This window comes from Crocodylus siamensis, chromosome 4, assembly GCF_052110815.1.
Source record: "Crocodylus siamensis isolate JL-2025a chromosome 4, ASM5211081v1, whole genome shotgun sequence".
NCBI classification, from domain to species: Eukaryota; Metazoa; Chordata; order Crocodylia; family Crocodylidae; genus Crocodylus; species Crocodylus siamensis.
This window is the reverse complement of record NC_143398.1, coordinates 116,386,575-116,413,030: the sequence shown is the minus strand read 5'-3', so window position 1 is coordinate 116,413,030 and position 26,456 is coordinate 116,386,575. Positions and strand designations below refer to the sequence as shown.

Below are 26,456 nucleotides of genomic sequence, written 5' to 3'. Positions count from 1 at the left end.
CATTGAAGGGGCCGTATTTTCTCCTAATCAATTGTTCAGGAAAATGTTTAGTGAGTGTTACTTTTCTTCTTAGGAATAACTAACTAGCATTTCAGCATTTTTGGAAGTTAAAAAAAACTAGTGTAACAGACTTGGAGGTCTGAACCCAGTGTCTGATGCCTCCTGGTAGTCAGCTCTACCTGCTGCACCTTCCAACCTCCCTAACTGCCTATTAGGAGTGTACAAAATGGTCCATATTTGATTCAAATTTGGCCCAAATCAGGGACAGTGATTCAGTTCATTGATTTGGATCACTATCCCCGATTCGATTCGGCCAAATCTGAAACTGAAGATTCGATGCCGATTTGGAGAATCAATGATTCGGACATAAACATAGCTTTAAACACTGTTTCTACATACCTCGAGGTACCAGGCACAGTTTGTGAACACTGTGATGGATGGAGCGTCCTACAGGAGCACAGGGAGGCCCCCCACATGCTCGGTGGCGAACCTGGAAGTGGGCTGGAAATACTTCTGGTTCACTTCCAGGTCTGCTGGGGAGCGCGTGGCCCTCCCCACCCCATGTTCCTCCAGCTTGGCGATCAGCCACGGGGGGGACACTGGGTGCCCCCCACAGACCCAGGAGGTACCAGTCACTGAGCCCCCCCAGATCCAGGAGGCACCAGTCACCAAGCACGTGGAGGGGGGGCCATAAGTGGACTGGAAGTGCTTGTGGTCCGCTTCCAGGTCTGCTGCCGAGCGCGCTGGGAAGCCCCCTCTCTTTTTGCAGGATGCTTCATCTGCCCCAGCATTTCAGCATTCACAAGCCACCTGGTACCTAGAGATATATAGAAAAAACATTTAAAGCTGTGTTTACATCCGAATCTGTGGATCTCTTTGAATTGATTCAGAGGGTTCCGATTCAATTCAGAGAAATTAAAGGGTCTCCTGATTCGATTCTGATTTGGAGATTCAGCCACTGAATCACGTGCTCCAGGGTAAAAGGGGGGCCCCTTTAATTAGAGCAGCTCTGAGACCTGCTGTAATTTAAGTGGCCACAGCATCACATGTATTCAACATCCTGCACTTCAAAATGGCAGCAGGGGTGCTTGAACTAAAGCTTGTTTGACAAGGTTTAGTTCAAGTACCCCTGCTGCCATCTTGAAGTGCAGGGATACTAAATAGATGTGACATGGGGCTGCTGGAGAACATTAATTAGCATGCTTCAGCAGACTTGATTAACTGAGTGTGCTCCAACATAAGCTAATTAGCACATGTTGGAGAAGATGTCTGGCACATGTATAGGTGGCCAGTATGATTACCTTGGGTAGTTGCCACTAGAGGCCAAAGTAGCTCCTTCTGCATCTTCTCCCTCAACACAATCCTTAGGGCTTCTCTGCCCGTAGTTCCCCTTCCTTTCAAGTGGGCACTGACCCTGCCTCTCTTGCACTGGTCCCCATCCCTATTGGCCCTATATGTGGCCTTCTGGCTCTAACCATACCTTCAGGGCTCTTATTGTGGCTTCCAGTCACTCCCATAGCCACACCTGTGCCTCACAGGCATTACTCTAAATTAATTTACTGGCTCTTTAATTCTTGACTTTATCTCTGCTTATTCAAACCATGGTCTGTTGGCTGTTGCAGAGCTGGTCCCCCAGTTTTTGCCCCTTGCAGGGCTCCAAGCATTGAGTGCCTGCACAAGATACCATGGCCTCCAGGTACCCCTTATAGCCACTCTCAGTGCTCTGGTCAACCAATACCTAAAAAGAAATCAATAATCTAACATAAACTCCTTAGCTTTTTGAGGCTCCCAGAAGAGCGCCTTCCCCTCCAAAGGTTCTCCACACCCTTCTGGCCAAACACTGTTAACAGGACCCAGGTGCTACTAACTCCTGAATCAGCAGATATGTACTCTGCAGGCTGGATCCTGCTAGATCCATTTAACTGTGCTGTTTGTATTTGCTGTCTCTTGAAGTTAGGTTCCCTGTAAGCTGCACTTGCTTTGCTGGCTCTGTTCTACTCTGCTTTCTTCCTTCTAGTAACAGGAGTAGGAGTCCCCTATGACAGCTAGGAAAAGCCTTTAATAGAGCATATCTTTACCTACTATATGTTCCCAAATATGATATGCACCTTGGTATAGGAAGGCAAAAGAAAATTTTTCCTTGAAAATAAGTCATTTAATCTAACAAGTAACAAATGCATAAAACCACTTTGCTCCACTCATGATCACAGGTGTTCACATATGGTACAAAGCTGACTCAGCAAGTGTGGGCATATAATGTCAACACGCAACTAGAAATAGTGGTAAACCTGTGTGAAGTCATGTTATGAAGTCACCTATCAGTATACCAAAAACATACTTTTAACCAAATTGTTTGGAAATCAGTTTCCTCCTTTAAGACACCCCAATTTTTGCTGGCTAATTTAAAGGGAAAAGTGTGTGATATGTGAATAAATGCAGTATATTTTCGACTATCTACTCGCTTCCAATGTAGTATTATGAAAGTCATTTCAGTCTACAGTTTTAAAAAGTAGCCTCTCACTGTGTATGTGTCTGTTTTAGGGTGTGAATTTAAAGCATCCCTGCTCTTCAGTAGAGATGATGCATACCCCTGTACTTCAGTTCCAATTCTGCAAGCGTTTGGCATTCTTGAGAATCGGGTGCAAAAAGGAGTTACTCAAAGTTGTCGGTCACTTTGGAGAATTTGAGGCCTAGGGCCTGATTTTTCAAATACACTAAATAATTGTGTCTTTAGATCTCAAGGATATTCATGAATGACTCCATCTCTAGATAGGAAGAGATATTAAGTGGGGTTCCCCAGGGATCTATCTGCCTTGGGGCAGGTCTTGTTGGAAGGGTTTAGTCAGGGATGATTCCACCTTCAGAGGGGGCCTGGACTGGATGACCTTATGGAGTCCTTTCCAGCCCTAGTTTCCTATGATCTTAGCACCACTGAAAGCCTAGCCTAACATATCTAAATATTAGAGCCCAAATATTGAGGTACACAATATTAGAGGCTACCCTCAAAAACATCAACGTGCTTTGCAGTAGCTTACACAGGAAGCAAGTGGGCACAAGATCACCTTTTTTCTCATGATCTTTTGATTTCTTCCTAATCTTGCTACCGTCACCAAAGGGTGCTCATCCTCAGTCATTCAGGAGTTCAGCTTTCTCTGGGGTGCTGGTAACCACTTCTCCTGAGTTGTTGAGCAATGGCCCCACACTCCTATTTGCTTTCCTCCTGCTCCCTGTGTACCTAAAGAAGGACTTCTTGTTGTCCTTGATTCCTGTTGGTAATCTGAGTTTGGTTACCGCTTTAGCCTTTCTTATCTGTTCCCTGCAAATGCAGGCTGTCATGGAGTAGTCCTCCTTGGGGTCCACTCCAAGCTTCCATTGTCTTCATAAGCCTCTTTCTTCTTTTTTAACAGTGAGTTTTCTGTGACATTTTATGTAAAGAAGTTTTCTTTGTTCTTCTACACAATTATATTAATCTATTTCACTTGAAAAATATAAATATATCAAGGTGCCATACCTCAAGGTGGCATATGTACTCTGCATGAAGAACAAGAAAATTTGTCAAGTGACTTTGAAAATGAAGAAATAAAATAGATGAAAACTCTTCAGCTACTAAGCAACAACAGATTTTGCTAGAACAACTGGAGCTACAAGTAACAGAAAAGTCATTTTTAAGGTTTATTTCTCCCATCAGATTCTTAGGCTTCCACTGATCTTCCCCCTCCTGGAATCCATGGATAGTTCCCATTTATACTAATATACATGCTTTCCAAGGCACTGGAAATACATTAGTCCTGTTTAGACTGAACAGCAGTGTACAGGCAACTCCTGCTGAATGCTGTTTCGCTTAGCGCTGTTTCACTATAATGCTCATTTTAAATTGATACCTGATTCCACTTAGCACTCAGCGAGTTTCATTATAATGCTTACAGTGGCCATCTTGGGTCATTAAAAACACAGTCACCAGTCATCAAAAACTTCCGGTTTCACTTAACACTCATTGTAGAACACCTTTCATGCTTAATTGTATTTTGTGCTTTATTTTGAATGTGTGGCATGTTACACATAGGGTGATAGTGAATGGTCAGGTCCCCTAACATCCCAGATGGACTGCTTCCCCCTCCCCACTCTTTCCTGCAAGGGGACTCTGACTCCTGCTGAACTCTCCTGCCCCAGGGTACCTCCCCAGGAGATGTCATAAGTCACCACTCCACCGCCCTTTTCTCAATTAACCTTCAAAGCTGTTTTTTTAAGGATCATTTTAGCACATCTTCCCCTGTGAGAGCTAGATTGTAAACATTCAACATGACATACTTGACTTTCACACAATAGGGAAGTGTTGGGGAGAAAGGAAAACACACACGAACACAATGGGGAGAGAGAAAAAACGTAAATATAAAAGCAGTTCATAAGGTGTCTTGGGAGAGTTTAAACCCCACCACTCCTACCCCCCCCCCATGCAAGAAGAGCAGAAATGTTCAACTCAGACCTCACTTCTCTTCAGCATCACAAGTAAAGGGGCTTGAGGAAGTGGGGTGAAGAGGGAAATGACAGACCCTGCCAGCAGCTGTCCAGTTCCCCTTGCTAGTGAGTGCTGGCAAAGCAAGCTTCCAGGATGCGTTTTTCACCTCTGGATAGCTTGCCCTATAAGCAAAAAGCAAGTCACATGAAGCAACAGTTTCCATTGATCAACATTACCTGTCAGGGGCCTAATGGTCAAATCCTTTAAGCCATTAGTGCACAGACCTTTCATGAAATCCAGGGTCATGCAGCACTGGGATTGATGCCAGGATATCAGCTCTATGCATTTCTTATACAACGGCACCAACTTTAACATGATACATAAAACTGTGGCTTTTATTGTTCCATTCTCACTTTAGGAATGACAGCCTTAGTAGCAGATATTCCACAGAGAGCCTCTATATCTTAGTTGTTATTACTTAATTAGCACATCACTCTACTCCCCTTTTTTTTGGAGTTGTTAGGTATCTCTTTTTAAAGTACCAGGTATCCAGGCTAATTGGTTATCTGTCACTGAATGATGGATGAACCATTCCAGTCTCTGTTTAGATTAAATCACGACATTGGCTGTTTAGATGTATAGTACAGTGGTCAGGGATGTATTTGGTAGCCATGTTGGTCTGAGACAAAAAGAAATGCAAAACTCTAAAATGCTTGGTTCAGAGATGAGCTTTTTATTGGACCAACTGAAAAATCGCAAAAAAAAATATCTTTTTCTGCAAGTTTTGGGCACGTGCCCTTCCTCACCCTCAGGAAAAATTAAAGATGGTAAAAAGTCCCCAGAGGTAGAATATAAACTTCATTTTGCACAAAGGAACCTGAAGGTGGAAGTCTGTTCCTCTGGGTCCATGAGAGTGTCTTTGTGAGTTACTCTTTGATGTGCAGATAAGGCTTCCTTTCCTGGTGGTATAGTACAGTGCTCAGCATCCTTTTTAAGCTGCAGGCTTGAGTTGCCCCGTTTGGATCCGGGCAGGCAGGTACTAGGACCCTGCCACCACTGCAGTTATTCTCTGCGCCAGCACAGGGAAAGTTCCTGCCACTTCCTTTTTTTCCCGTGGTAGCAAAGGAAGGTAAGCACTGCTGAAGCACACCACTGCCATAGCCTCACATCCTCGGTTCAAATGGCTCCATGGGCCAAAGTTTGCTAGCGCCTGGTACAGCTTATTCTGGAATGAGTGAAACTAAATTTCCAGAGCCAGGTCCAGTATTTTCCAAAAAGTTGGGTTGTGTGGATTCAGCACTTCTGCTTGTTTTTCTGCAGCGAAGTGGATGTAAGTAGGGGCTTACATTCATGCAGCACTTTCTGTTACAAACTCCCAATTTGCAGTACCAAGCAAATACGTTTTGGTGTTTAAAAAAAGTATTTAGATACTTGGCACATCCATGATACATTTTAACCAACAGTCTAAAAATGCTTCACAACCATTAATTATCAAACAGCACTTTTCTGCTGTGGGTGTTAGCGTAGGACTAGAAATACTTGCTCTACATTTTATTTTTGCTCTATTTACACATAAAAAACCCCATGATAAAACAAACCTGAGAAGTCCTGTGTGCCACATTATCTGTTGCTCGTCTGTTGCTAGGCAATGGCAGCATGAACATTTGCTTGCCATCTCCCTGGCCTGGCCCAGGGTGAGTGCAATGGCTTACAACAGGCAGCAGCAGTGTTTGCAGCTGTACATAAGGAAGATGGATCTTTTGGGGCTGCACTGCTGTTGTTTGTTGCCATGACAGCAGAAAAACAAGTACACCGTGACCAAGAGGGCCAGTTCCAGCAGCCAGAAACTTTTCGGGAATGGAACTTTTCATGGTGGTTGAAACTCGCACCTTCACAGAGGCCTTAAATCCTATTCAGTTTCTGCAAGGTGCATAAACTCTCTTTTGGCTCTGTGCATGTCACCTTATAGGCCAAATCATGACCCTTTCATACCAATTCATACTGGTAGCCTGACTAGAAGAAATCACATCCCCATTGACTTTAACAGGGTCAGGATTTCACCTTATGTTTTACAACGGTCCTCATGTGCGAATTACCCTTAATTTATCATTGCCAGCCCAGGACTTATGGGCTCCTGCCCCTTAACCTATAAACTCTACTCCAAAAGCGTGAAAGAAATAGTTTGACTGAAACAATCCAGCAGTCAGTTAACTATAAATGAGATGGAAATATCCACCACTTTACCAAAATAGATTTTCAGGTGCAAGGAGGCAGAACCCAATGATGATGGATTTGAGGCACCATGACCATACATGGTTGTATTGTGTGTTTCAGTTAACCAGGAATGGTTAAACATGGTGCACCATATCGTACTCTGTGCAGCAGCACTTTAATACATGTGTATGTACTAAAACCATGATGGATGAGGCAGTGGATACCCACAAGTCTGTTATCTGCTTTTAGAGAATCTAGTTTTGCCATACAAGCCAATTTGAGGATTCCAGGATTCTTCTCTGAATTCTGCCACAGACTTGCTGGGCAGCTCTAGGCTAATTGCAAAAACCCTCTGCTTCATTTTCTCACCTATAAAATCCCTCATCTCAGGAAGGTTGCCAGGCTTTAATGAATTAATATTTGTAAAAATCCAGATCTGAAAGGTTCCTCGAAATTTCAAGTGTTTCGCCAAAGGTTGCACTTTAACTTGGACCTTATATTAAAACAACCAAAGAGTAATGTTCTGTTTGCTCTTTCTAAAGGTCAACTTGTTTCCTCATGCTGCTCCCAAAGTTCTTTTCCTTAGCTGATGACTTATTTTAGGATATCAATCCTGCTGAATCCTGGTTGAAAGAATTGCTACCTAATGCATAACCAACGGAACAGTTTCTGAGAGAAATGTGCGACAAGAAAGCTAAAAAGAAGCTCTATCTCCTGGGCTGCCATGCTTTGTTGAGGTGCTCCTTAGTACAGTCTGGTCGTGGTGCAGACATGTCACATGGTAGAGTGATGTACAGCATAGATCTCAGGTATTGGACAGCATAACCTTTATAGCACAGAACTCCATGCAGGTTTATTGGCTCTGCCAGGAAGTGTGCGAGATGAATTGTTAATGCAACACATTGTAGCACAGAGACTGCAAACTGTTATTGGATGTCAATGTCTGCCTCCCGTCCTGTATCAGTAAGCTTAGCCTCACTGCTGCTCTTTTGGGTGGAATCTTAGTATTCCTACATGTTACATTTAGCACGCCATTGCATTTAGATCATAATAAGCATTTATACAACTTAGAAGGTTTTCTGTGCAGTTGCATGTTAATGCTTACTATGATCCTAGTACTCCACTGGAACCAGGTAGAGTGGGATCCCAGGGCTGGTTCCCAGGTGATTTTTGGTCTCAGTCCTGGGATCGCACTAAAGCTAGTTTAAGACTGTGGTAATGAGGCTGGGAGCCAGACAAATAGTTGTTTGTCAGGCTTCTTCCCCACACTCTGAGGCCAGTTCAGAGCTCTGGTGTGCTGTGGGAGCTGGGAGGGACCCCAGCACCACACAGGAGCCAATCCCAACCCCCACACATTGCAGAATATTTGAACTGGCTCCCAACCCCCACATTTTGAACTAGCCCCTCTGCAGCTGCAAACAGCTGTTTGCAGCTTCCAGCCTCCATACCACATCAGAGCCCATTGACTCTGGTGCAGTCTGGGGTCAAGTGGAGCGCAATAACTGTTTGTCTGGCTCCCAACCCCCCAGCACACCAGAGTCTCTTGATTGTATTACCTCCATGATTACATGATGTGTTACGTAATGTAATACTGTCTAGAGATACTCCTTGTTGGAAAAGGCCTAACTTTACTATGCCAGGATGGCACATGTTTTACTACTATTATTGTGAGATGTTAGCATTGTAAGTGAGGTTACATGTATCAGATGAACACTACTAAGTGTAATATGTAACAGTATCGTTAGAGTGAATTCAGATTCTTCTGGGCCTTGCACTAAGAAATTGTAAGCAATGGGATTTTGACTGGCTCCTAAATAGCAACAAAGAGATCACTCTACGTTGACTCCAGATAAATAAGGCACTTCAGTATGTGCTATAAGGAAAGTGCATATTTAATGTTTTGCTAAAACAGAGCTTTATGCTGGAGCAGCCTCAGTCTGACCCCTCATTTCTTCAGGATCAGTGGGCTTATCCACACATGCGCAGTAGCCTAATTTACTGTGCAGTAAAGTGTCACCATCTACATGTGCACCACAGTTAGGGGACAGTAGATTAATTTATTCGGGCATAAGATAGTCCTGTCAAACACAGGTACTATCCAATGGCAGGGTAAATTACTGTGCTTAAATGCATGTGTAGATGGTGACAGAGTTAGAATCATAGAATAGAAAGACTGGAAGGGACCTATAAGATCATCAAGTCTGGTCTCTTGCTGTGGGCAGGAGGTTATTGGGCTCAAACAAGCTCAGTGACGTGCTTGTCCAGCCTCCTCTTGAACACCTCCAAGGATGGCGACTATACCACCTCTGCTGACAGTGTGTTCCAGATTCTACATACCCTTATAGAAAAGAAGTTTTTCCTTATGTCTAGCCTAAATTACTCAATTAGCTTATGCTCATTGGTCCTCATCCTCCCAAGGGGTGCCTTTTTGAAGAGTTGCTCCCCTAGATCTTGGTGTTTACCCTGACATACTTGTAGGCAGCTATAAAGTTACCTCTCAGTCTTCTCTTACTCAGGCTAAATAAACCCAGTTCCTGGAGTCTCTCCTCACAGGGCTTATCCTCCAGTGCCAAGTAGAGGGGGAGGAGCACCTCTCTGGATCTGTTCACAACACATCAGTTGATGCACACCAGAGTTCTGTCTGCTGGCAACTTCAACACATTGTTGGCTCATATTCATCTTCTGGTCGATTTTCATCCCCAGGTCCCTTTCAGATGCAGTGTCAGCCAGTGAACCACCACCTATCATACAGTTATGGTGAAAGTTCTCCCTACCCAGATGAAGGACCCAGCACTTGTCCCTATTAAACCTCATTTGATTGTGTTCAGCCCATATGACGAGTCTCTCAAGGTTGTTCTGGATCCTTACTGTATCCTCAGCTGTGCCCGTGTTTCCCCACAGCTTGGTGTCATCCTCAAACTTAATCACTGCACTTTCCACTCCCTCATCCAAGTCATTGATAAAGGTGTTAAGGAGCATGGGCCCAAGCACTGATCCCTGGGGGACACTACTGGAGATGGCCCTCCAGGATAAGGCCACCCCATCGATCACAACTCTGGGATCGACCTCTGAGCCAGTTGCCAACCCACCTCACTGTAGACTGGTCTAGGGCAGTACCCTCCAGCTTAATTGAGAGAATCTCATGGGAAACAATATTAAAGGCATTGCTGAAGTCTAGGTAAACGATGTCAACCTCATCGCCCTTTTTCAGCTCGTTAGTTATCTGGTCATAAAAGGACACCAGGCTTGCTAGGCATGACCTACCCTCAACAAAGCCGTGCTGGTTGCTTCTTAATACCCTACCAGTTGCAAGCTTCTGGTTGATGGCTTTCTTGACAGTTTTTTCAAAGATTTTTCCCAGGACCAAAGTCAGACTGACAGGTCTGTAGTTTGCAAAGTCATCTCTCTTCCCTTTCTTAAAGATGGGTACCGATGGGTAGCCCTCTTCCAGTCATTCGGGACCACTCCCAAGTTCCACGACTCTTCAGACAGCTTTGCCAAAGGTCCCGCTATGAGCTCAGCCAGTTCTTTCAGGACTCTCAGATGCAGGTCATCTGGCCCAGCAAACTTGAAAATGTTCAGTTTTTCTAAGAGTATCCTTACCTGTTCAGGACTGATTTCATGTGGACTGTTGTCTTCCCTGTATTCCCTGAGCCTCTGGACTAGTGACCAGTTCCTGTCTGATACCGATGTGAAGTAAATATTTAGTTTTGTCAGTTGTATTAATTGGAAGTGTAGATGCACCCAGTGTTCACTAGAATTGGACCCTGCAGTAGTCTCCATCTGCCCAACTCCTTCTGTATTGCAAAACAGTAGAAAAATTAAGTTACTTGACTTCCTGCAAATTTCATATATCTTTTCGTGTCTCCCACTGTTTCTCTGAAATGGAAATTCATAATCAACTGTACTATGGAAATGAGCTAGGAGAAAATTCCCAATTTCTCTGAAGTATCTATGAGGAAACAGACTGGTATAGATGAGAGCTCTTTAAATCCATGACATTGGCATCTAGAATGCATGAAAAAAAACTTAAAACAAAAAATCACAAGTGACTGCAGCAGAGGGAGAAGTTTTAAGAACAAAGTGTTTTCTTTAATATCAATCTCAAGATGTAAAATTCTTTTGACAGCAAAAACTCAGCGTACCTTACTTTATAGCAGTTCTTACATGTGCTGATTGTAGATACTTTACAGACTGAAAACAACATTTAGACAACTGATTACATTGTGGTGGGCATTAGCAGTGCCCATAATAGTTACAGTTAAAAATAGCTTGCTGCTCATCATTTTCTAAAAGATCCACCAGATGGGCTGAAATTTCCCATGATGCTTCTTCATTTCAGGGTGATTTTTAAGCGTGAGCAAAATCTTCCTGGTTTGTTTTCATTCATGAGGGGTTGCATATTCTTCTTTCCTAATTCTTTCGACCACACTTTAAAAACAGACAGCAAAAATGACCTTGAAATTTGATGTGTACCTAATCCCTACCAAGGACTAGTGCCTCTGCTTGGATTTAAGGGAAACATTAAACAGGAAAAGTTGAAAGGTGTTAAAAGTTTGAAAAAGTATTCCCACGGCTTACCAGGACTGATCCAGCTAAAATATTTAGCTTTGAGAATAAACGGCAGTGTCTGGTATCATTGCATATTCTTGCTTAGTCTTGGCAAGGACAAAGCCTGCTACTCAGCTTAGGTTTATAAATATAAGCCTCAAATATCAAGTCTGGGGAGAAAGAAGAAAACCAGAGCTACTCAACAGACATTTTACCCTTATATTAGGATTTTTTCTGTATTTTAGGATTTTTTGCACATTAAGATTTTCTGTTTGAAGAATGACAACAACAACAAAATATATTTACTGCAACAGTGAACAAGAGAGGGGCTGCTTCTCTGTTAGAAAACTAGTTTTATCATTTTATGCCTTCCATTTATTTACTCTAAGGAGCAAAGATGGAAGCTTACCTTCTTCACTGTGAAGTGTGGATTTCTTAGTTAGGTTGGTTTGTTAAACACTGTCAGTTTCTTTTTTCTCCCTCTTTCCTGGAAGAAAAAGAAAATGTAAAATAAAATCTGTTAGTAAAATGCTGGGAGTCAAGATTTTTCTGCTTTCTTTGCCTCTTATCATTCACATACAAAAGGCTCTGCCTACGCTGCAGGCTGGAGGTGTAATTACAGCTCAAGTAGACGTAGCTGAACTAGCTTCAATCTAACAAGCTATACTACCAACGGCAATGAAGGCATCACCGTGCAAACTTCACTTACCTGTCTGACACCCTGGGTATCACAGTGGATTAGCTGCTAAAGTGGCTAGTTTAGAGTTTACTTAGGTACACCCACATGTACTGCAGTTAAACCTCTGAATCCAATGTAAAAGGCAAAGATTTTTGTGGGTGATCTTTTATTAGACCAACTGTGTTGCTAGAAAGGACAGAGAGCTTTCAGGTACCACTGTACCCTTCCTTAGGCCTCAAAGAAAAAGGCAAACACAGCAGAGCTGAAGAGCAGATAGAATAAAGACGTGCAAAATTTCATAAGTCAATAAAAACAGAATATAAGAGAGAATATCAGTTGGCTAACAGACGAGAGAAATCCAGTAATTGCATTGCTATGATTGCAATGGAGACAGACTTGGAGGAGCTGTAACTGTGGATATACCACTGTTGAGGTTCCCAGAGCAACATTAAAAATGGTAAGTTGCATGTAATTTAGATCAGAAGTCAGTGGAGGTGCGCTGATTTACAAGCACTGAGGACCAACCCAATAACTGCTGGTTTTTCCTTGACCCATATTTCTTTTGGCATGAGAGGCTTAATATTGCTGTTTATGTTGTAAATTTTACATTTCTAAAACAAGTATACAAGAAACACTTCATTCCCTGCTAGAATTTAACGTGTATTTCCTGGCTTTTTTAACAAAACCTTCAAAAACACTTATAACAATCCAGTTCCCATTTTCAAATTTGAACTAGGCAATAAAACGCCTAAGTCTCATTTAATGACACTTCTAGTCCTCGATCACTTTGGAAACTGAAATTAGGCTACTAAGTTAATAAAGTGGTTTTGAAAATTTTATCTTTGCCAATTTTCTCTGTACAACTTTAATGCGGTATTAATATCTGCAACCATTTTTATATGTGGTTCTCTATAGAGAGTTATGATGTAAGGGAGAGAAGGGTTATGTTTAATGGCAAATACTACATTTACCTAAGAGAGTGTTTTAGGGGAAAATTACACATTATTCTTAGACCATACTACAGCAGACAAGTTTTTTTTGGTAAATCTGCTGTCTTTTATTAGACCAACTTCTATTAGTTGGTCTAACAAAAGATATCAGATTTACCCCAAAAACCTTGTCTGTTTATGTCCTTAGACCAACACAGCTACAACCTATAGACCATACTAGGGGCACTTAAATGCAAATGCCCACAAATTAAAGCTTGTTAACTCATGTCAAGTGCCCTCTGAGGATCTCAAAGTTATACCACTTCAGGCAAGGCTTAACTCTGGGCCATGCTACCTAACTTATATTAGGGTAACTTCACTGTGCTCCACAGAAATAAAATGAGCAATTTGTAGACCTCCAGCATCCCAGAATGCACTGCTCTCAGCCCTGCCCCCCCCCCCAAAGCAGGGGTTGAGCCCAGGTGTTCCAGCTTGTAGCCATGCCCCCACGTGCAAACCCTCTAGTGGGAAATAAAAGCATTGTCACAAAGCAAATAATAATTGCAATAAATTAAGAAGCACTAAAGAAAATTTCAGATGACGTTTGTGAGGAAATAGTGGGGAAAGGGAAGTCAAAGAGGCAGGAAGGGTTATTAAGGGCTATACCCAAAATGACTCCGCTTATTAAGGGCTATACCCAAAATAACTGTGGCCCCGGTGGTGGCAAGATTGTGGGAAAGGAGTAATGGGAAGTAGTGAGTGGATGTAGAGAAAGACAGTTTGTGAACACAGGATGATGTCTGTGGAAACTATACTAGATTAAAATACACTTGATGGAACAGAGAAGAGGGATAACTGGGTAAGTCTGCACTTTGGACGACAATGGTGAATGCTGGCAGGTGCAGCCAGACCAGCAGCATGGATGTCAGTTACTATTTTCCCCAACATGACTACCTTAGGTAGGCTACTGGAATATAGTTTAATTGGATGTAACAGTCACATTTCTCAAATAAGTTAGAAATCTGGCACATCAGATATTGCAGTGAGTACCACATTCAATAAACACAGGCATACATGATGAGAAGAACAACAGACTTCAGTCATGGAACTGTAGGCAACTTCTGCAGATCCTGTGTTTGCCTCTCACCAGGGATGACTGGTGCCTCCTGAGTCTGGGGGAGCACAATTTGTGGGCAGGCCTGGGGCCAGGCCAAAAGCCCCATATACACTCCTGTACTTCTGTGCCTCAGCTTAGTGCCACCCCCCGCCAACACACTGCCAGCCTGCATGGCAAAAAAACTCCCTGTTTTGGGTCCCAATCTTGGAGGTGGGGGATATGCCCCCCCCATGTCCCTTCTACCAATCACCTGTTGCTTTTACTAACTAACTAGCTGTTCTCTCACTGAGGGACAATATCACAGTTCCCAGCTCCCTCAGTCTCCTGTTAGAGAACATTTCTAAATAATATCTTCTTTCATTGCATATTCCCTTTTAACAATAATTACAGAAATCAGTTAACATACCACCTAGAGAGGAGGGGTTACTAGTGTATAATCCTAGAATAAGTCTTTACCGCTTATTTTCCTATTCCCTCTTTTCTCTACATATTTTAACAAGTCTCTTTGAATCTTTCAGGAAGTTTTACACTCTTCTCAGACCAATAAAATATCAGATTCAGTTTCTGATTTGTTTTTGGTGGGAAACTTTTCCTCCAAGTTTTGATAGACTTGAGTCATTTACTGGGATCCAACTGACTTGCACTCTTGGCAGCTGTCTTTCACATAGTGCAGAGTTCATTAACTTTCCTCTCACTGCATAATAGTATTTGCATTTGTGTCTGTAGGTATACTTCATCCCATAAGGATATGGTTGCATCTTCTGTTCTGGACGAGTTGGTGTCTTCCTAAGAAAATTTTCCAGAATTGGGCTGTGACAACCAAAAGGACCACCAGGAAGCATGAATCTTGCATCTTCTTGTACAAACTAAAACTGTGTCGCCTCCCCAGATACCACAATGAATGGGAGCTTGTATACTGTATTTTTATTTTGGATGCTAAGAATGCATCTCACTTTCACTGGTATATTTATTTCTGAATGACCAGTTATTTTGATGTTTTTTGGTTGCAAAACTTTCACAACTAACTGTACTTTTATTTAACTGTGCAGGCAGATCATTTACAGAAGAGACCCCTGTCTTTCTGCATAGTTCCACATGCTCTCAATTTCCAACTTCTTTTTCAGTTTGGAACTCAAAATCCTTCAAGTTCCTTATCATTTACCATTGCTGACACCACCTAGAGATCGATGGATTCAATCAACAGGCATATATGAAATGAGAACAAGCTTTAACTGTGGAGCTGCATGCAACCTCTGCACATCTCTTGTTTGGCTCTCACTAACAAGCTAGTTGCTTTCTCGCTAATGGAACATCTCACAATTCCTAACTCCCTCAGTTTCCTGTTAGAAAGCATCTGTAAATTATAACTTCTGTCATTACAGTGAACAAGAGAGGAGCTGCTTCTCTGTTAGAAAACTGGTTTTATCATTTTGTGCCTTAGTTAGGTTGAGTATCATGTACCATTTTTAATTAAATAGATATCATAGAGCAGAATTTGGTTTATGAGGTAGTATTGTATTTTTAGATGTTTATAGCAAACCTGTTCTCTTACTCATGTTTCTTCATCACTTTGAAGTCAAAGTCGTTAATGATAGCGAAGGAGTTCAAATATGTATTAACCACATCTCACCAAGATGGGAAAGAACAGGATATAGATGGTTCTGGAAAGGGCAGGATAAGTTTCTCCAGAACCTTTGTGCTTCCTGTTTCCTTCTGGATTAAAAATACCATGAGAACAACATTTCTCAGTGTTTTCTTCTAATTACCTTGGCATCTTTATCATAAAAACTGGAAATGAACTTGAGCCAGAACTCTGAATGAGAAAGTAATTCAGGACCATCTGTACTAAAAAAAACCCATAGCTGGCTACGGTTCAAGTTTGGGTTTAATTTATGAAGGTGTTTGTTTCATCTAAATTGGTTTGTATCTTAGTGGAGTAAAGCAACATATTCCAAAAAACAGTAGCTAAAGATATTAAGGAGAAAGATACAATCATTGGCAATAAGACATTCTATCCTTGTAGTCTCTTCATTGTCCATTCTGTTTTGATATATAAGGAGGGAACAAGAAATTGAAATAAAGGGGCCCAATTTCACCTGATATTATTTGACTTCATTAAAGTCAACTTGTGTCAACTGAGGATAAGGTGTAAAAGCTACCAGAGGACTTCCAAGGAGATGTTTTTGCCCTCAAAAACACTGAAATATACTCCTCTAAAATAAATACATCAACCTGTTTGGGCTTACTGTGGACACAAGCGTGTATTCAATTCATCAAATAAATACAAGCTGAATCTTGAATCTAGTGTCATAACCACAAATCAGAAATGCTACCAGGTTTATCAGTAATTCAGGCTTTTTGGAGGACACTTGAATTTGGATTTTTGCCTCATGAACTTCATAACTTTCTCTGCATACTAATGATAATGTTTTCACAATGAATTTTAATAGCTCAAAAAAGTTATTCCGCAAGACTCGTCTTAAACAAAATACCACAAATCTTCTAAGGAAAGACTTTTTGATTTGCGTTTTGCTCTTTTAACAGAATATTGCTTTCCCTTTAGAGCTTCTGGAGTCTGTGGTGCTTCAGAAAAATTAATTAATTATATGGAATGAAACAAATGTGCCAATACACTGTAAGCTGAAAAAATAAACTGACTAGTGTTGCTTCAGAAATGCTTTTTGGGCCCATGGCATGGCCTAAATATTTATAGATTGAGCTTTATTTTACAAAATGATGGATCTTGTGAGAGTTAAGTGTACCTTATTGAACAAAATGCTGTAGGAATGCAATGTTATTCTCAGGGTTTCGTTTTGTATAATGACATCAACTACAGGTCCAAAACATTGGGATCAGAAAACCTCTTTTTGCTCCCCCCCATCCCTTTTATCTAGTTAGAAGACTTATTAAAGGAATGGTAACATCCCTCATAGTCAATAGGCACATGTGCACATGCAATTAATGTGCACAAATAAACTCCAGAGCTTATTGCTCCAGATATTTTTGCTCCTGAATGCACCATTTTAACATACATGCAGGAACAAATAACTCTGGAGTATATTCATCCACAGTACATTGAGCGTGGTTGAAGCATCCCTAGATGGTAGCAGCCCAGGACTGCTCTGACTGGGCTCTATATGCTGCAGAATGACTGACTGGGGTGCAAGGCTGCTTCAGTGCAGGGCTAGCCAGCAGGTAGCCCCCACTGAAGCACCCTCATGCCCCAGCCAGCCAAGCAATTTCTACATGTGCGGCTGTACACAAAACAACTCCAAAGCAGGCTAATACTTTTACTTATGTGTAGAGGTAGAGATGTTTACTAGGGAGTTAATTAGGCAGCTCTGCAGTAAATGTCTTGTATTGACTCCCAATAGAAACAGGTTTCCCTCACTTCATGCAGGCTTGGTATGTGCAAATTCACTCTTATTCTATGACCCTTTTTATACCAAAAATTCATTATATGCGAGATAAATTCATTCTTATGTGATTGGTGTGGTGGAAGCCCACAGTCAGCTGCTTTGTACGGTGCATTGTGAGAGTGACGTGCAATATAGTCTCTTGTGTGGAGCTGTACTCGTCGTTCGTTGTCTGTGACACGTGTTTCTGTAGTTGCCATCCCCATTATGATAGTGCCCTGTGCTTGTGTGTACTGTCTGCTGTTGGTGAGTATGAAAATTGTCCTGTAAAAGTGGTAGAAATGGGTCTGGGTATCAGTACAGTCAGGGTCTTGGAATGTATCTCTGTTTGTTACATTGTAAAGTGGGTTCCCTTTATGTGAATTTGAGTTATGCGCTGTTTTCCAGGAGCACATGTACAGCATAAAATGAGGGAAACCTGTAGTTTCATTTCTTTTCTATAACACATGGGGTCAGGAGTTCAACTGGTAGGTTTTACTGTTCCATATCAGTCTTGCTAACAATTTTGCCTACTACATCTCACATCATAGGAGCCCATTAATTTCTTAGGGTCCAACAAATTTCTACTGTGATTGTAGCATTTATAGATATAGGAAGACAACTCTAACGTTGAATTTCCACCTGCTTGATTGTAGTCATGTAATTATAATAGGTGTATAATAGAGATTTATTGCCTGGTACAAATGGAGACTCCAATGCTCAGAAAATTGCCCAAGATTATCCAGAAAGCAAGTATCAGAAATATCTTTCATAGACACATGTCATCTCTGTTGGACCAACATCCCTCCACTGGTTGACTTCAAGTCAAGACACTTGACTTTTCTCTCTCAGTTTCTCTCTAAGTATTGTACAACAGAGATAGCACACATATACAAAGTGTGAATCTTTAAGACTATTTAGCTCCTGAGAAAAGAATAAAACTCAAAACTTTGTTGTCTGTACCCAAGTACTTTAATTCACTAGATCCTAAAATTCTCTTCTGTAGTCACCATCTCCCTTTTGAAAATTCAAACCTATGATATGTCTTTAACACAAATATCCAGATGGTTATAAATGCCCTCAAATCCACAGATATTTACAGATCAGGCTCTGCTGTTTTTCTTTTCTTTTTCCTGGTTTTCACCCAAAATGTATTTCACACAGCTCTTACCTATACCAAGCTACTCATCCAGGACAAAACATGCTCCTGGGCAGATGACTGGAACAAGTTATATGTGCCATAGAAATCCCACTGTTTTTCAATTTGAGGACTCAAGTGGAGCCTGCATTTGTGCCAGCCCTCAGCATAAGGAATGAGTTTTATCATAAAAAAGGGTCCATATGACTTCCTATACCCTGGCTTCTGGTAAAAACCATTGCACAGCTGTGGCTGCTTCAAGTATGTATGGATGAGAAATTCCTCCACAGCTTTTAATCAGACAGGCCCAGACATTTGAAGGCATTTAAGCATAGCAAGAACTTAGCGACTCAGGGTCTGTTCATACTATTTCTGCAGCACTCTCATGTTGTGCCCATACCTGCCAAACCTAGAAATGAGGTGACACAGCCACTTGAAGGGTGACCCCCAAGATTTGTGGCTCCCGTGTATAGAAGTAGGTGAGTGGATGGTCTAGGCAGGCCCAAAAGATATGGAAGCACTGTATAAATAGTATAGATGTACCCTAAAGTGCTTTCCTACCTAATGAGGGGGTGGGGGGAAAAATCAGTGAGACATAAGAGCCAAATGACCTTGATTACTTTAAAAAATGGGATTTTGGTTCTTTAGTCACTTAAGCCTTCCATCCTAAAAGCCTAAACATATCTTTAAAAAACCTGAGCTGTGGTACATGACCATCCTATCTATGTTGGGCCCAGATAATTAAGTATTTGTTTATACTAATGGCAACAGCACCACTTAATGCAATTAGACCACAATTTTCTTTTCTTTTTTTTAATGGAAAGGGATTTTGCAGCACTGACAGTTAAAACACACCATTCTAAAGAGATGACATTCTCCACTAGGGAAAAGGGAACTTAACAGAGCATAACACCTTTTAAAAGTTCTGGTTAAATAAATGTGTTTCCTTCAATATATCCCCCCATTCCTAGTGGAGAGATTTGCACCAAATAAAAAGCAAATCTCTGACAATGCAAAGCATTCAGAGTTGTTAGCTGCAGTTTTCCAGTGAGCATTTTACTGTTGATGTAGACCATCTGTGAGCTGTAAATCTGAATGTTAGCACAGACCATTTTCTAAGTTGCAGGTCAAATGCTATCACACTTCTCTGTTATCTGCTGCTTGTTAATATAAAACAAGTGCTCTTTGGCCATTTATTTTTTTTTTCATTTCCTATCTGCAGAACTATAGAGGCAGCAAATTGATCCGTGTTGTCTGTGACATGGATAGTGTGTATGTTTAATACCTACTGGCAATTCTTATAAATCATACATAGGGAAATCTTTGTTTGGAATTTTTGCTAAGAAAGGAAGAAAGTGATGATTTCAGCATGTTTCTTAAAAACGGTTGTAAAATATTGAACTATCCTATAAATTTATCACATCGTAAGTCCTGTTTATGTGCTTAATGGTTAGCCTGAACTGGAGCCTCATCTGTAGCCACACCACTTTCAGGCTAAGCAATGACAGCCTTGCTCAGCTTTTGAGCTGGAGGCCTGCAAACAAGTTGCACTGGTGTTTCAGTAAGTGGCACGCTTCCCTCTAGATTAATACATAAAAAATTAAGGTGGCATCATGGTGTTAAGGAGCTTTCTGCCACTAAGGTTCCTGTACTTTCAGTCAGACACAAATACAAGTTCATGCCTATAGCAATGGTCTCCAAAGTTCATAGATGATGCTAGCAAGTCAGAATACTGGAAAAGTGAGGAATACATAAAATATTCTAGGAAAAGATTACAAACCTCTATAAATATGTTCTTGATAATTACATCCTGTGTAACCCTAGGTTTTTTTCTCTTAAGTAAAACTGTTTGTTCAATATTCACGGCACAGATAATGCTGCTAATCTGAGTAAATCTATACTTGGTGGACACTGACCTCCTAGCTGTCACTAAGCAGTATTGCAGATACAATTTTAATTGAGAGCTTTAGTTTTCTGATCCATTAAAACAGAGACCTGCCTCCAATTTTAATATTCTTGAATAGTTTACCACTATAGGCAAGATCCTTGGAAAAAAACTCTTTTGAATGATGAGCCTCTCAAACTAGAATTTAGTCCTTGTTTTCCATCCCCCCGCCCCCAACCCCAATCATTTCTCCTCTTGCCATTTTGATAATTGGGATTTTTTTTAAGTGAAGGGAAAATGGCCAACTTACTTTTTTAAAAGACCAAGGGCCTGTTCCATCTGTAAGATATCTAATTGCTTTCTTAATCACTGTTCTTAAGTCCCTGACAAACACTTGCCTGTCCACTTTTGCAAAATGTCTTCATCTTCACTTTGGCTAAGTACAAATAGTCAAGAAGCTTGAGGTTGAATCCATTCAGTCTTTGCAGGTTAATCTAAACTACACAGATTAAATCGAATCAGAAATGAACAGACATTTACCTTTGATATAGTCACATCCTCTTCCTGCTGCCTCTGAGATCTCTGGGATTTGCAGTTCAGAATTACAGCAGCAGGACTCTGCAGGGTTGCTTATCACTTCTTCTTCCTGCTTCCAGGTGACTCTGGGATTTGTAGTCCACAATTGCAGCCAGCAGTAAGTTTGAGCAGGAGAAAGGTGTTTAACCCTCATCCCTGGCCCCAGACCCCAGCCGGGGTTTGCCTGGGGGGGGCAGCCCCCTGCCCCCGTAGGCTGGGCTGCATCCCCAGCTGGGCTTGCCCCCCCACCCCTTGTCAGCCACCCCTCACTGCTCCAGCTAGGGAGCAGAGGAGCAGGGCCAGCCATGCTCTCTGGAGCTGACAACCAAGCCCAGGCCTGAAAAGTATACTGGGATGTTGCGGGGGCGGGGGACGGGACTCTGATTTAACTTGAACCAGGAAGGGGTCTGGGACAGAAGTTTCATAAACTGGTTTGACCCAAATCAGCTAAGCTTGATACTACATTCAACCAGGTTTATCTTAAACCAGTTTCAGCCATTTTAAAACTGGTTTATTTTCACTGAGCTTCTTTTCTGTTACAGGTTTAAACCAGTTTCTGATCACTTAAACCAGTTTATGTGTAACTGCTGTCCTTAGCCTTTGAGGCTAAGTCCCACAAAGTGGCACAGAGAAAGAGGAAGACCCACCCGCCTTTTGCCTTAGTGGTTTTTCAGGGACTCAAGCAGGGTGAAGTAGGATCACTGTGAAGCCACATGTTAGGTGGAATAGGATCTGGCCCTGAGCCTCAGTGCCACATTCCAATTTGTGAAAATACAGTGAATCCTAGTACAAATTGAGGTTAACTCTATTGACAACAGTTCCATGCTTTTGAAGAATAACTTCCAGTGCTGTAGCTTAAAAATCGTTTGATATTCAGCTTGCAGCTATGACAGACTTCTTATCCCACCTGAAAACCAAAGCCTGTGAATATTTCTGACAAAGGTAGAATTTTTTCATCCATTTTGGTAACTTCAGAGACTTGCAAGTCCTCACTCATTGTCATTGTCCACAAGCATGGTTTATTGTAGCTGAAACAAAAACTAAAAGTGTATAGAGTGTCACTTGAGAAAGAGATATGTGGCTCTGGAAAAGAGGTAGATTATGGCACAAAGAGATTCCATATATATGGAAGAACTCCAATAACTTACTGGTAAAGTGTTCCATCACATCAGTACTTCAAGTCATGGGTATCAAGGAACATATAGAAGATGACTTTGCCCTAACAATCTGCCTTTAAATTTGTTTTGTATTAAGAGTCAACATATCGTCACCAAGCAACGATTGATGATGAAGTTGTTTCCATGGAGATACTAGACACAGCTGGTCAGGTGAGTGAGGATAGGTTGGTTATACAGGAAAAAAAGGGTGTGTAATGATGAGAGTAAGATAAATGTGCCATACTTATAGGGACTAAAGTCAGTGAGTCAACCCCCTGCTGCCATTTGTCCCAGCTGCCAGACCAATCTGCTGCGCATATCTATGCCAGAGCTTGCAAGCTGTATAATCCAAAAGCCTAGTGGAGAAGGTGTGTGACCGCTTAAAGAAGCTTTCTTCCCCTATGTCTGAAGTGCAGCAAAGTGTAGCACATCCCCAAAATACTTCACCTTCTCAGGTGGAGCAATTTTTCTTTGCTCCTAAGGAGGACGCTGTTTTCACATCTGCAGCAACCATATCCAAAATAGGTCTACCTGATTACAGCTCTGCAGAATCTAGCAGGAAAACACAAAATAAGCATTTTGGCATTTTGGTTCAGATTGAATTGAATTTTTCTTCCCAATTTTTGGGTCTGGGATCAAACAAAGATTTATTTGCATAGCCTGACAAACGGCTATCGGCTACAATCAAATGATCATTTAGTTTTCTCTGTTTAAAAATGCCAAATTCTCTGATTTAACCCTCCCCCCCATCTGTTTTTCCATGATTAAAAGGAAACGCCACTATATATATAGGTATCAGTTGAACACAATATTTTATTAATATATTTTAACAATTTTAAAGCGGTTTGGAAGCCTACCAGTGCTTCAACCATTATAATAAAATAAATTCTAAATACCTATATATTTCAGCGTTTGGTTTTATTTTTTTTTATCATGGAAAATCAGAGCTCCCCCTGCCCCCTTTGTCCACCAGGATGTGGGTCCAGTGGTGGCTGTCATCCCCTGCCCCCTGCTGTTTGTGTCACTGATATGCCCGTTCCCCTCACTCCTAAGCCATAGTCCCCCCAGCCCAGCCCCCCCCAGGCACTGTGGCCCTCCCTCCCAATCCACAGCCCCTATCTACCCCGCAACTTGCTCCCTCCCCTGCCCCCCAGACATGGGCCCAGCTGCGGTTCTCTTGCCCATTGCTTTGAGGCTCTGAGAAGTGCCAGCCCCTGCTGTTTTGCTCCCTGCACCTGTGCCCAGGCCCCAGTGGTCCCTATGCCTTTCCCTGGAAGTCCTTGGCTGGGCTCAGGGACTGGGCTGGGCCTGCCTCTGCTTGGGCAAGACCCTTCCCCTCAAGGCTGGCCTCCCCCTGCACAGGCTGCTCCAGTCTCTTCTACCTGGAGCACCCCACTGCCCCCCCCAATCTCTCGCTCGCTCGCTGTCTGTCTCTCTGCCACACACCCCCCATGCTGCCACCTCCAAGCCATCAAACACACAAACCTGGCTGCCACCTCAATCCACCCCTTACCCTTCACCCCCCACCCCAGCTCATCACCTCCCCCTCCCCACAAGTGGTTCCTGGGACCAGGAGCCCGCCCAGGTCAGGGCCACATGTCCCAGCAAGCATGGGGCTGGGCTGCTATGCAGAAGATGCTGGTGCGGTTAGGGCTCCTGCTGACTGGTCCTGTCCCATCTGGTGGCTGGGCATGCAGGGACCACACTCCCCCTCTGGGGCTGGTGAGCCTAGTGGTGCCCTGGGTTGGGCAGGGTGGCGGGCAGGGTGGCATACAGGCTGGGTGTGCCACTCCTCCCCTCCCCATATCCCACACCCCCTGCCACTGCCTCTAGCACTAGCCCCAGTGGAGCCACCAGCAGCCACTGCAGCCACATAATGTGGTGCAGCAGTGTATTGAACTGTGGGGTAGCAGCCACCAGCACAAAGGCTAGGCAGCAGTCACCTAAAGCCTGGGCTCTGGTCCCTGCCTTGGCTGGGCAGCACTCCCAGCCCCAACCAAAGCTCCCAACCCTGCCCTGAGGGCACCCAGCCTGGCAGACAGGGGTGCAGCGTGCACTCCCTCCTGCACTGTGCCACCACTGTCCCAGCTGGGCAGCGCCTCCAGCCCCAACATGAGCCTAGTCAGGACAAGTCATGGTGGGACAAGCCTGTTGTCATCCCAGTCCAGGCCCATGACATGGGACAGAGTCATCACTGCCCACACACCCCTTCCCTGTCCCCTGGCCACCCTGCTGGCTCTACACACAGGCCCCAGATTCTCCCAGCAGTGTGACCCTCACCCATCCCACTGGGGCCCCAACCCCAAAAAGCCCTCCTTGCTCCAAAGGCCACAGGAGGGAAAGTGAGTCTGCCCCAGCCCTGGCTGACTCATTTTTAGGCCTCACCCCCACCCCTTCCAGACAGGGTTTAGTGTTTCCTACCCTTTTGCAAGTGGCTCTTGCAGGATGGAAGTCTGCCAGCTTGCAGAGAGCTACTTGCAAAAGGGGAAACGCACACTTTTCTCCTTTAAAAGGGGAAAATCCACATTTTTCCATGGGAAATGGAAAACTTGGATCCCTGATGATCATACACTATGGTCAGCATCACATGGCTGCACCACAGTTAAGTTGTACCAGCCGTCACATAAATATGAGCTAGCAAGCTTGAAGACAGAGTGGATTCTGCCTACCCTTGGTCATCTTTAAGTCATTGCCAGGCTATGGTAGGTTTACACCATCTACTAGTGAACAATTCCACTCACTAGTGAACAATTCTTAAAACCTGACATTACACTGCCTTTTGTGGTCTTCTACATTTCTGGAAGAGTGGGCATACATGCCATGAAATCACAAAGAGCTGTGATTTATATGCATTGTGCAAGGTAGATGCAGCTTGTACAGACATTGAGAACTAGACTTGTGGGAAGTACATTCTCCTGAGGGAATTGTATTTGTTTCTCAAGCTGCATTCAGTTGGTATATGTACTTTAACCTAAAACTCTTGTCCTTCTTTTTGAACAGGAGGATGCTATTCAGAAAGAAGGACATGTACGATGGGGTGAAGGTTTTGTACTGGTTTATGACATCACTGACAGGGGCAGCTTTGAGGAAGTGCTACCACTGAAAAACTTGCTGGATGAAGTTAAAAAGCCTAAAAACGTTACTCTCATCCTAGTGGGAAACAAAGCTGACCTGGATCATTCCAGGCAGGTCAGCACAGAAGAGGGTGAAAAGCTGGCCACAGAACTAGCATGCGCTTTTTATGAGTGCTCTGCTTGCAGTGGTGAAGGCAACATCATGGAAGCCTTCTACGAGCTCTGCCGTGAGGTGCGGCGTCGGAAGATGGTTCAGGGCAAGACTCGGAGACGGAGCTCCACCACCCATGTCAAGCAGGCCATTAACAAGATGCTGACCAAAATCAGCAGCTAAGAGAGTGGTGTTAAAGTAGCAAAATGTTACAGAGCAGTTTGGTTTGGAGTTGGGAGGAGGCAGCCAGATCACATGATTGATGCTTTATTTTTTAATGGGGAAACAAAGAGAAAACAACGCACAATTCCCTTTTTGAGTAACATAAGCCTAGATTTTTTCCAGCTTTAAATGATTTTAGAGTGTTTGTGTCCACTCTACATTATTTCTGTCCAACATTGAAGAGATATTCTAAAGGACTGGATGACTCAGGGGATGGGTAATGAGATAGCACCTTATGCCTCTAGGTTGCTGACTCCAGTACAACCCAGATTGTATGAAACAGAGTCATTATCATTCAAGAGCTTTTCAGTAGTCTATGGAAAATAAGTCTCCATCTCGCCATGGTCATCACAATTTGGATTTCTCAACAGAGACCAAGGACCCAAATCATAGAATCACAGAAGTCGAGTCGGAAGGGACCTTGTAGATCTTCAAATCTGACCCCCCGCCTGGCAGGAGAAAAGACTGGACTCAAATGAGTCCAACCAGGTAGTCATCAAGCCTCTTCTTAAAGATCCCCAGGGTAGGACCCAGCACCACTTCCCTAGGAAGTTGGTTTCAGCTCCTAGCTGCCCTAACTGTGAAGTAGTTCTTGCGGATGTCTAATCTAAATCTACTCTCTAATAATTTGTGTCCATTGTTCCTTGTCATGCCAGGAGGTGCTAGGGGAAACAGTGTCTCCCCTAAACCCTTCTGGTCCCCCCCCAGTGAGTTTATAGACAGGTCCCCCCTCAGCCTTCTCTTGTGAAGGCTGAACAGGTTTAGGTCCCACAGTCTTTCATTGTAGGGTCTGCCCTGTAGTCCCCGGATCATGCGGGTGGCCCTCCTCTGGACCCTTTCAGTGTTGTCCACATCCCTCCTGAAGTGGGGCGCACAGAACTGGACGCAGTACTCCAGCTGTGGCCTGACCAG

The 26,456-nt window shown here is 43.0% G+C and overlaps 1 protein-coding gene across 8 annotated transcripts in view; it reads left to right on the top strand.

Moving 5' to 3' along the window:
* The window catches only part of RERG (RAS like estrogen regulated growth inhibitor), a 162,614-nt gene extending 137,105 nt beyond the window's left edge, over positions 1-25,509 (top strand). For all 8 annotated transcript variants that reach the window (XM_090043521.1, XM_090043525.1, XM_090043522.1 and 5 more), the window contains 2 exons: positions 22,195-22,268; positions 25,098-25,509. In XM_090043521.1, coding sequence (XP_089899647.1) covers positions 22,195-22,268; positions 25,098-25,505 — 482 coding nt within the window. In that variant the 3' untranslated portion in view covers positions 25,506-25,509. The remainder of the gene's footprint in view (positions 1-22,194; positions 22,269-25,097) is intronic.
* The last annotated feature ends 947 nt before the right edge of the window (positions 25,510-26,456 follow it).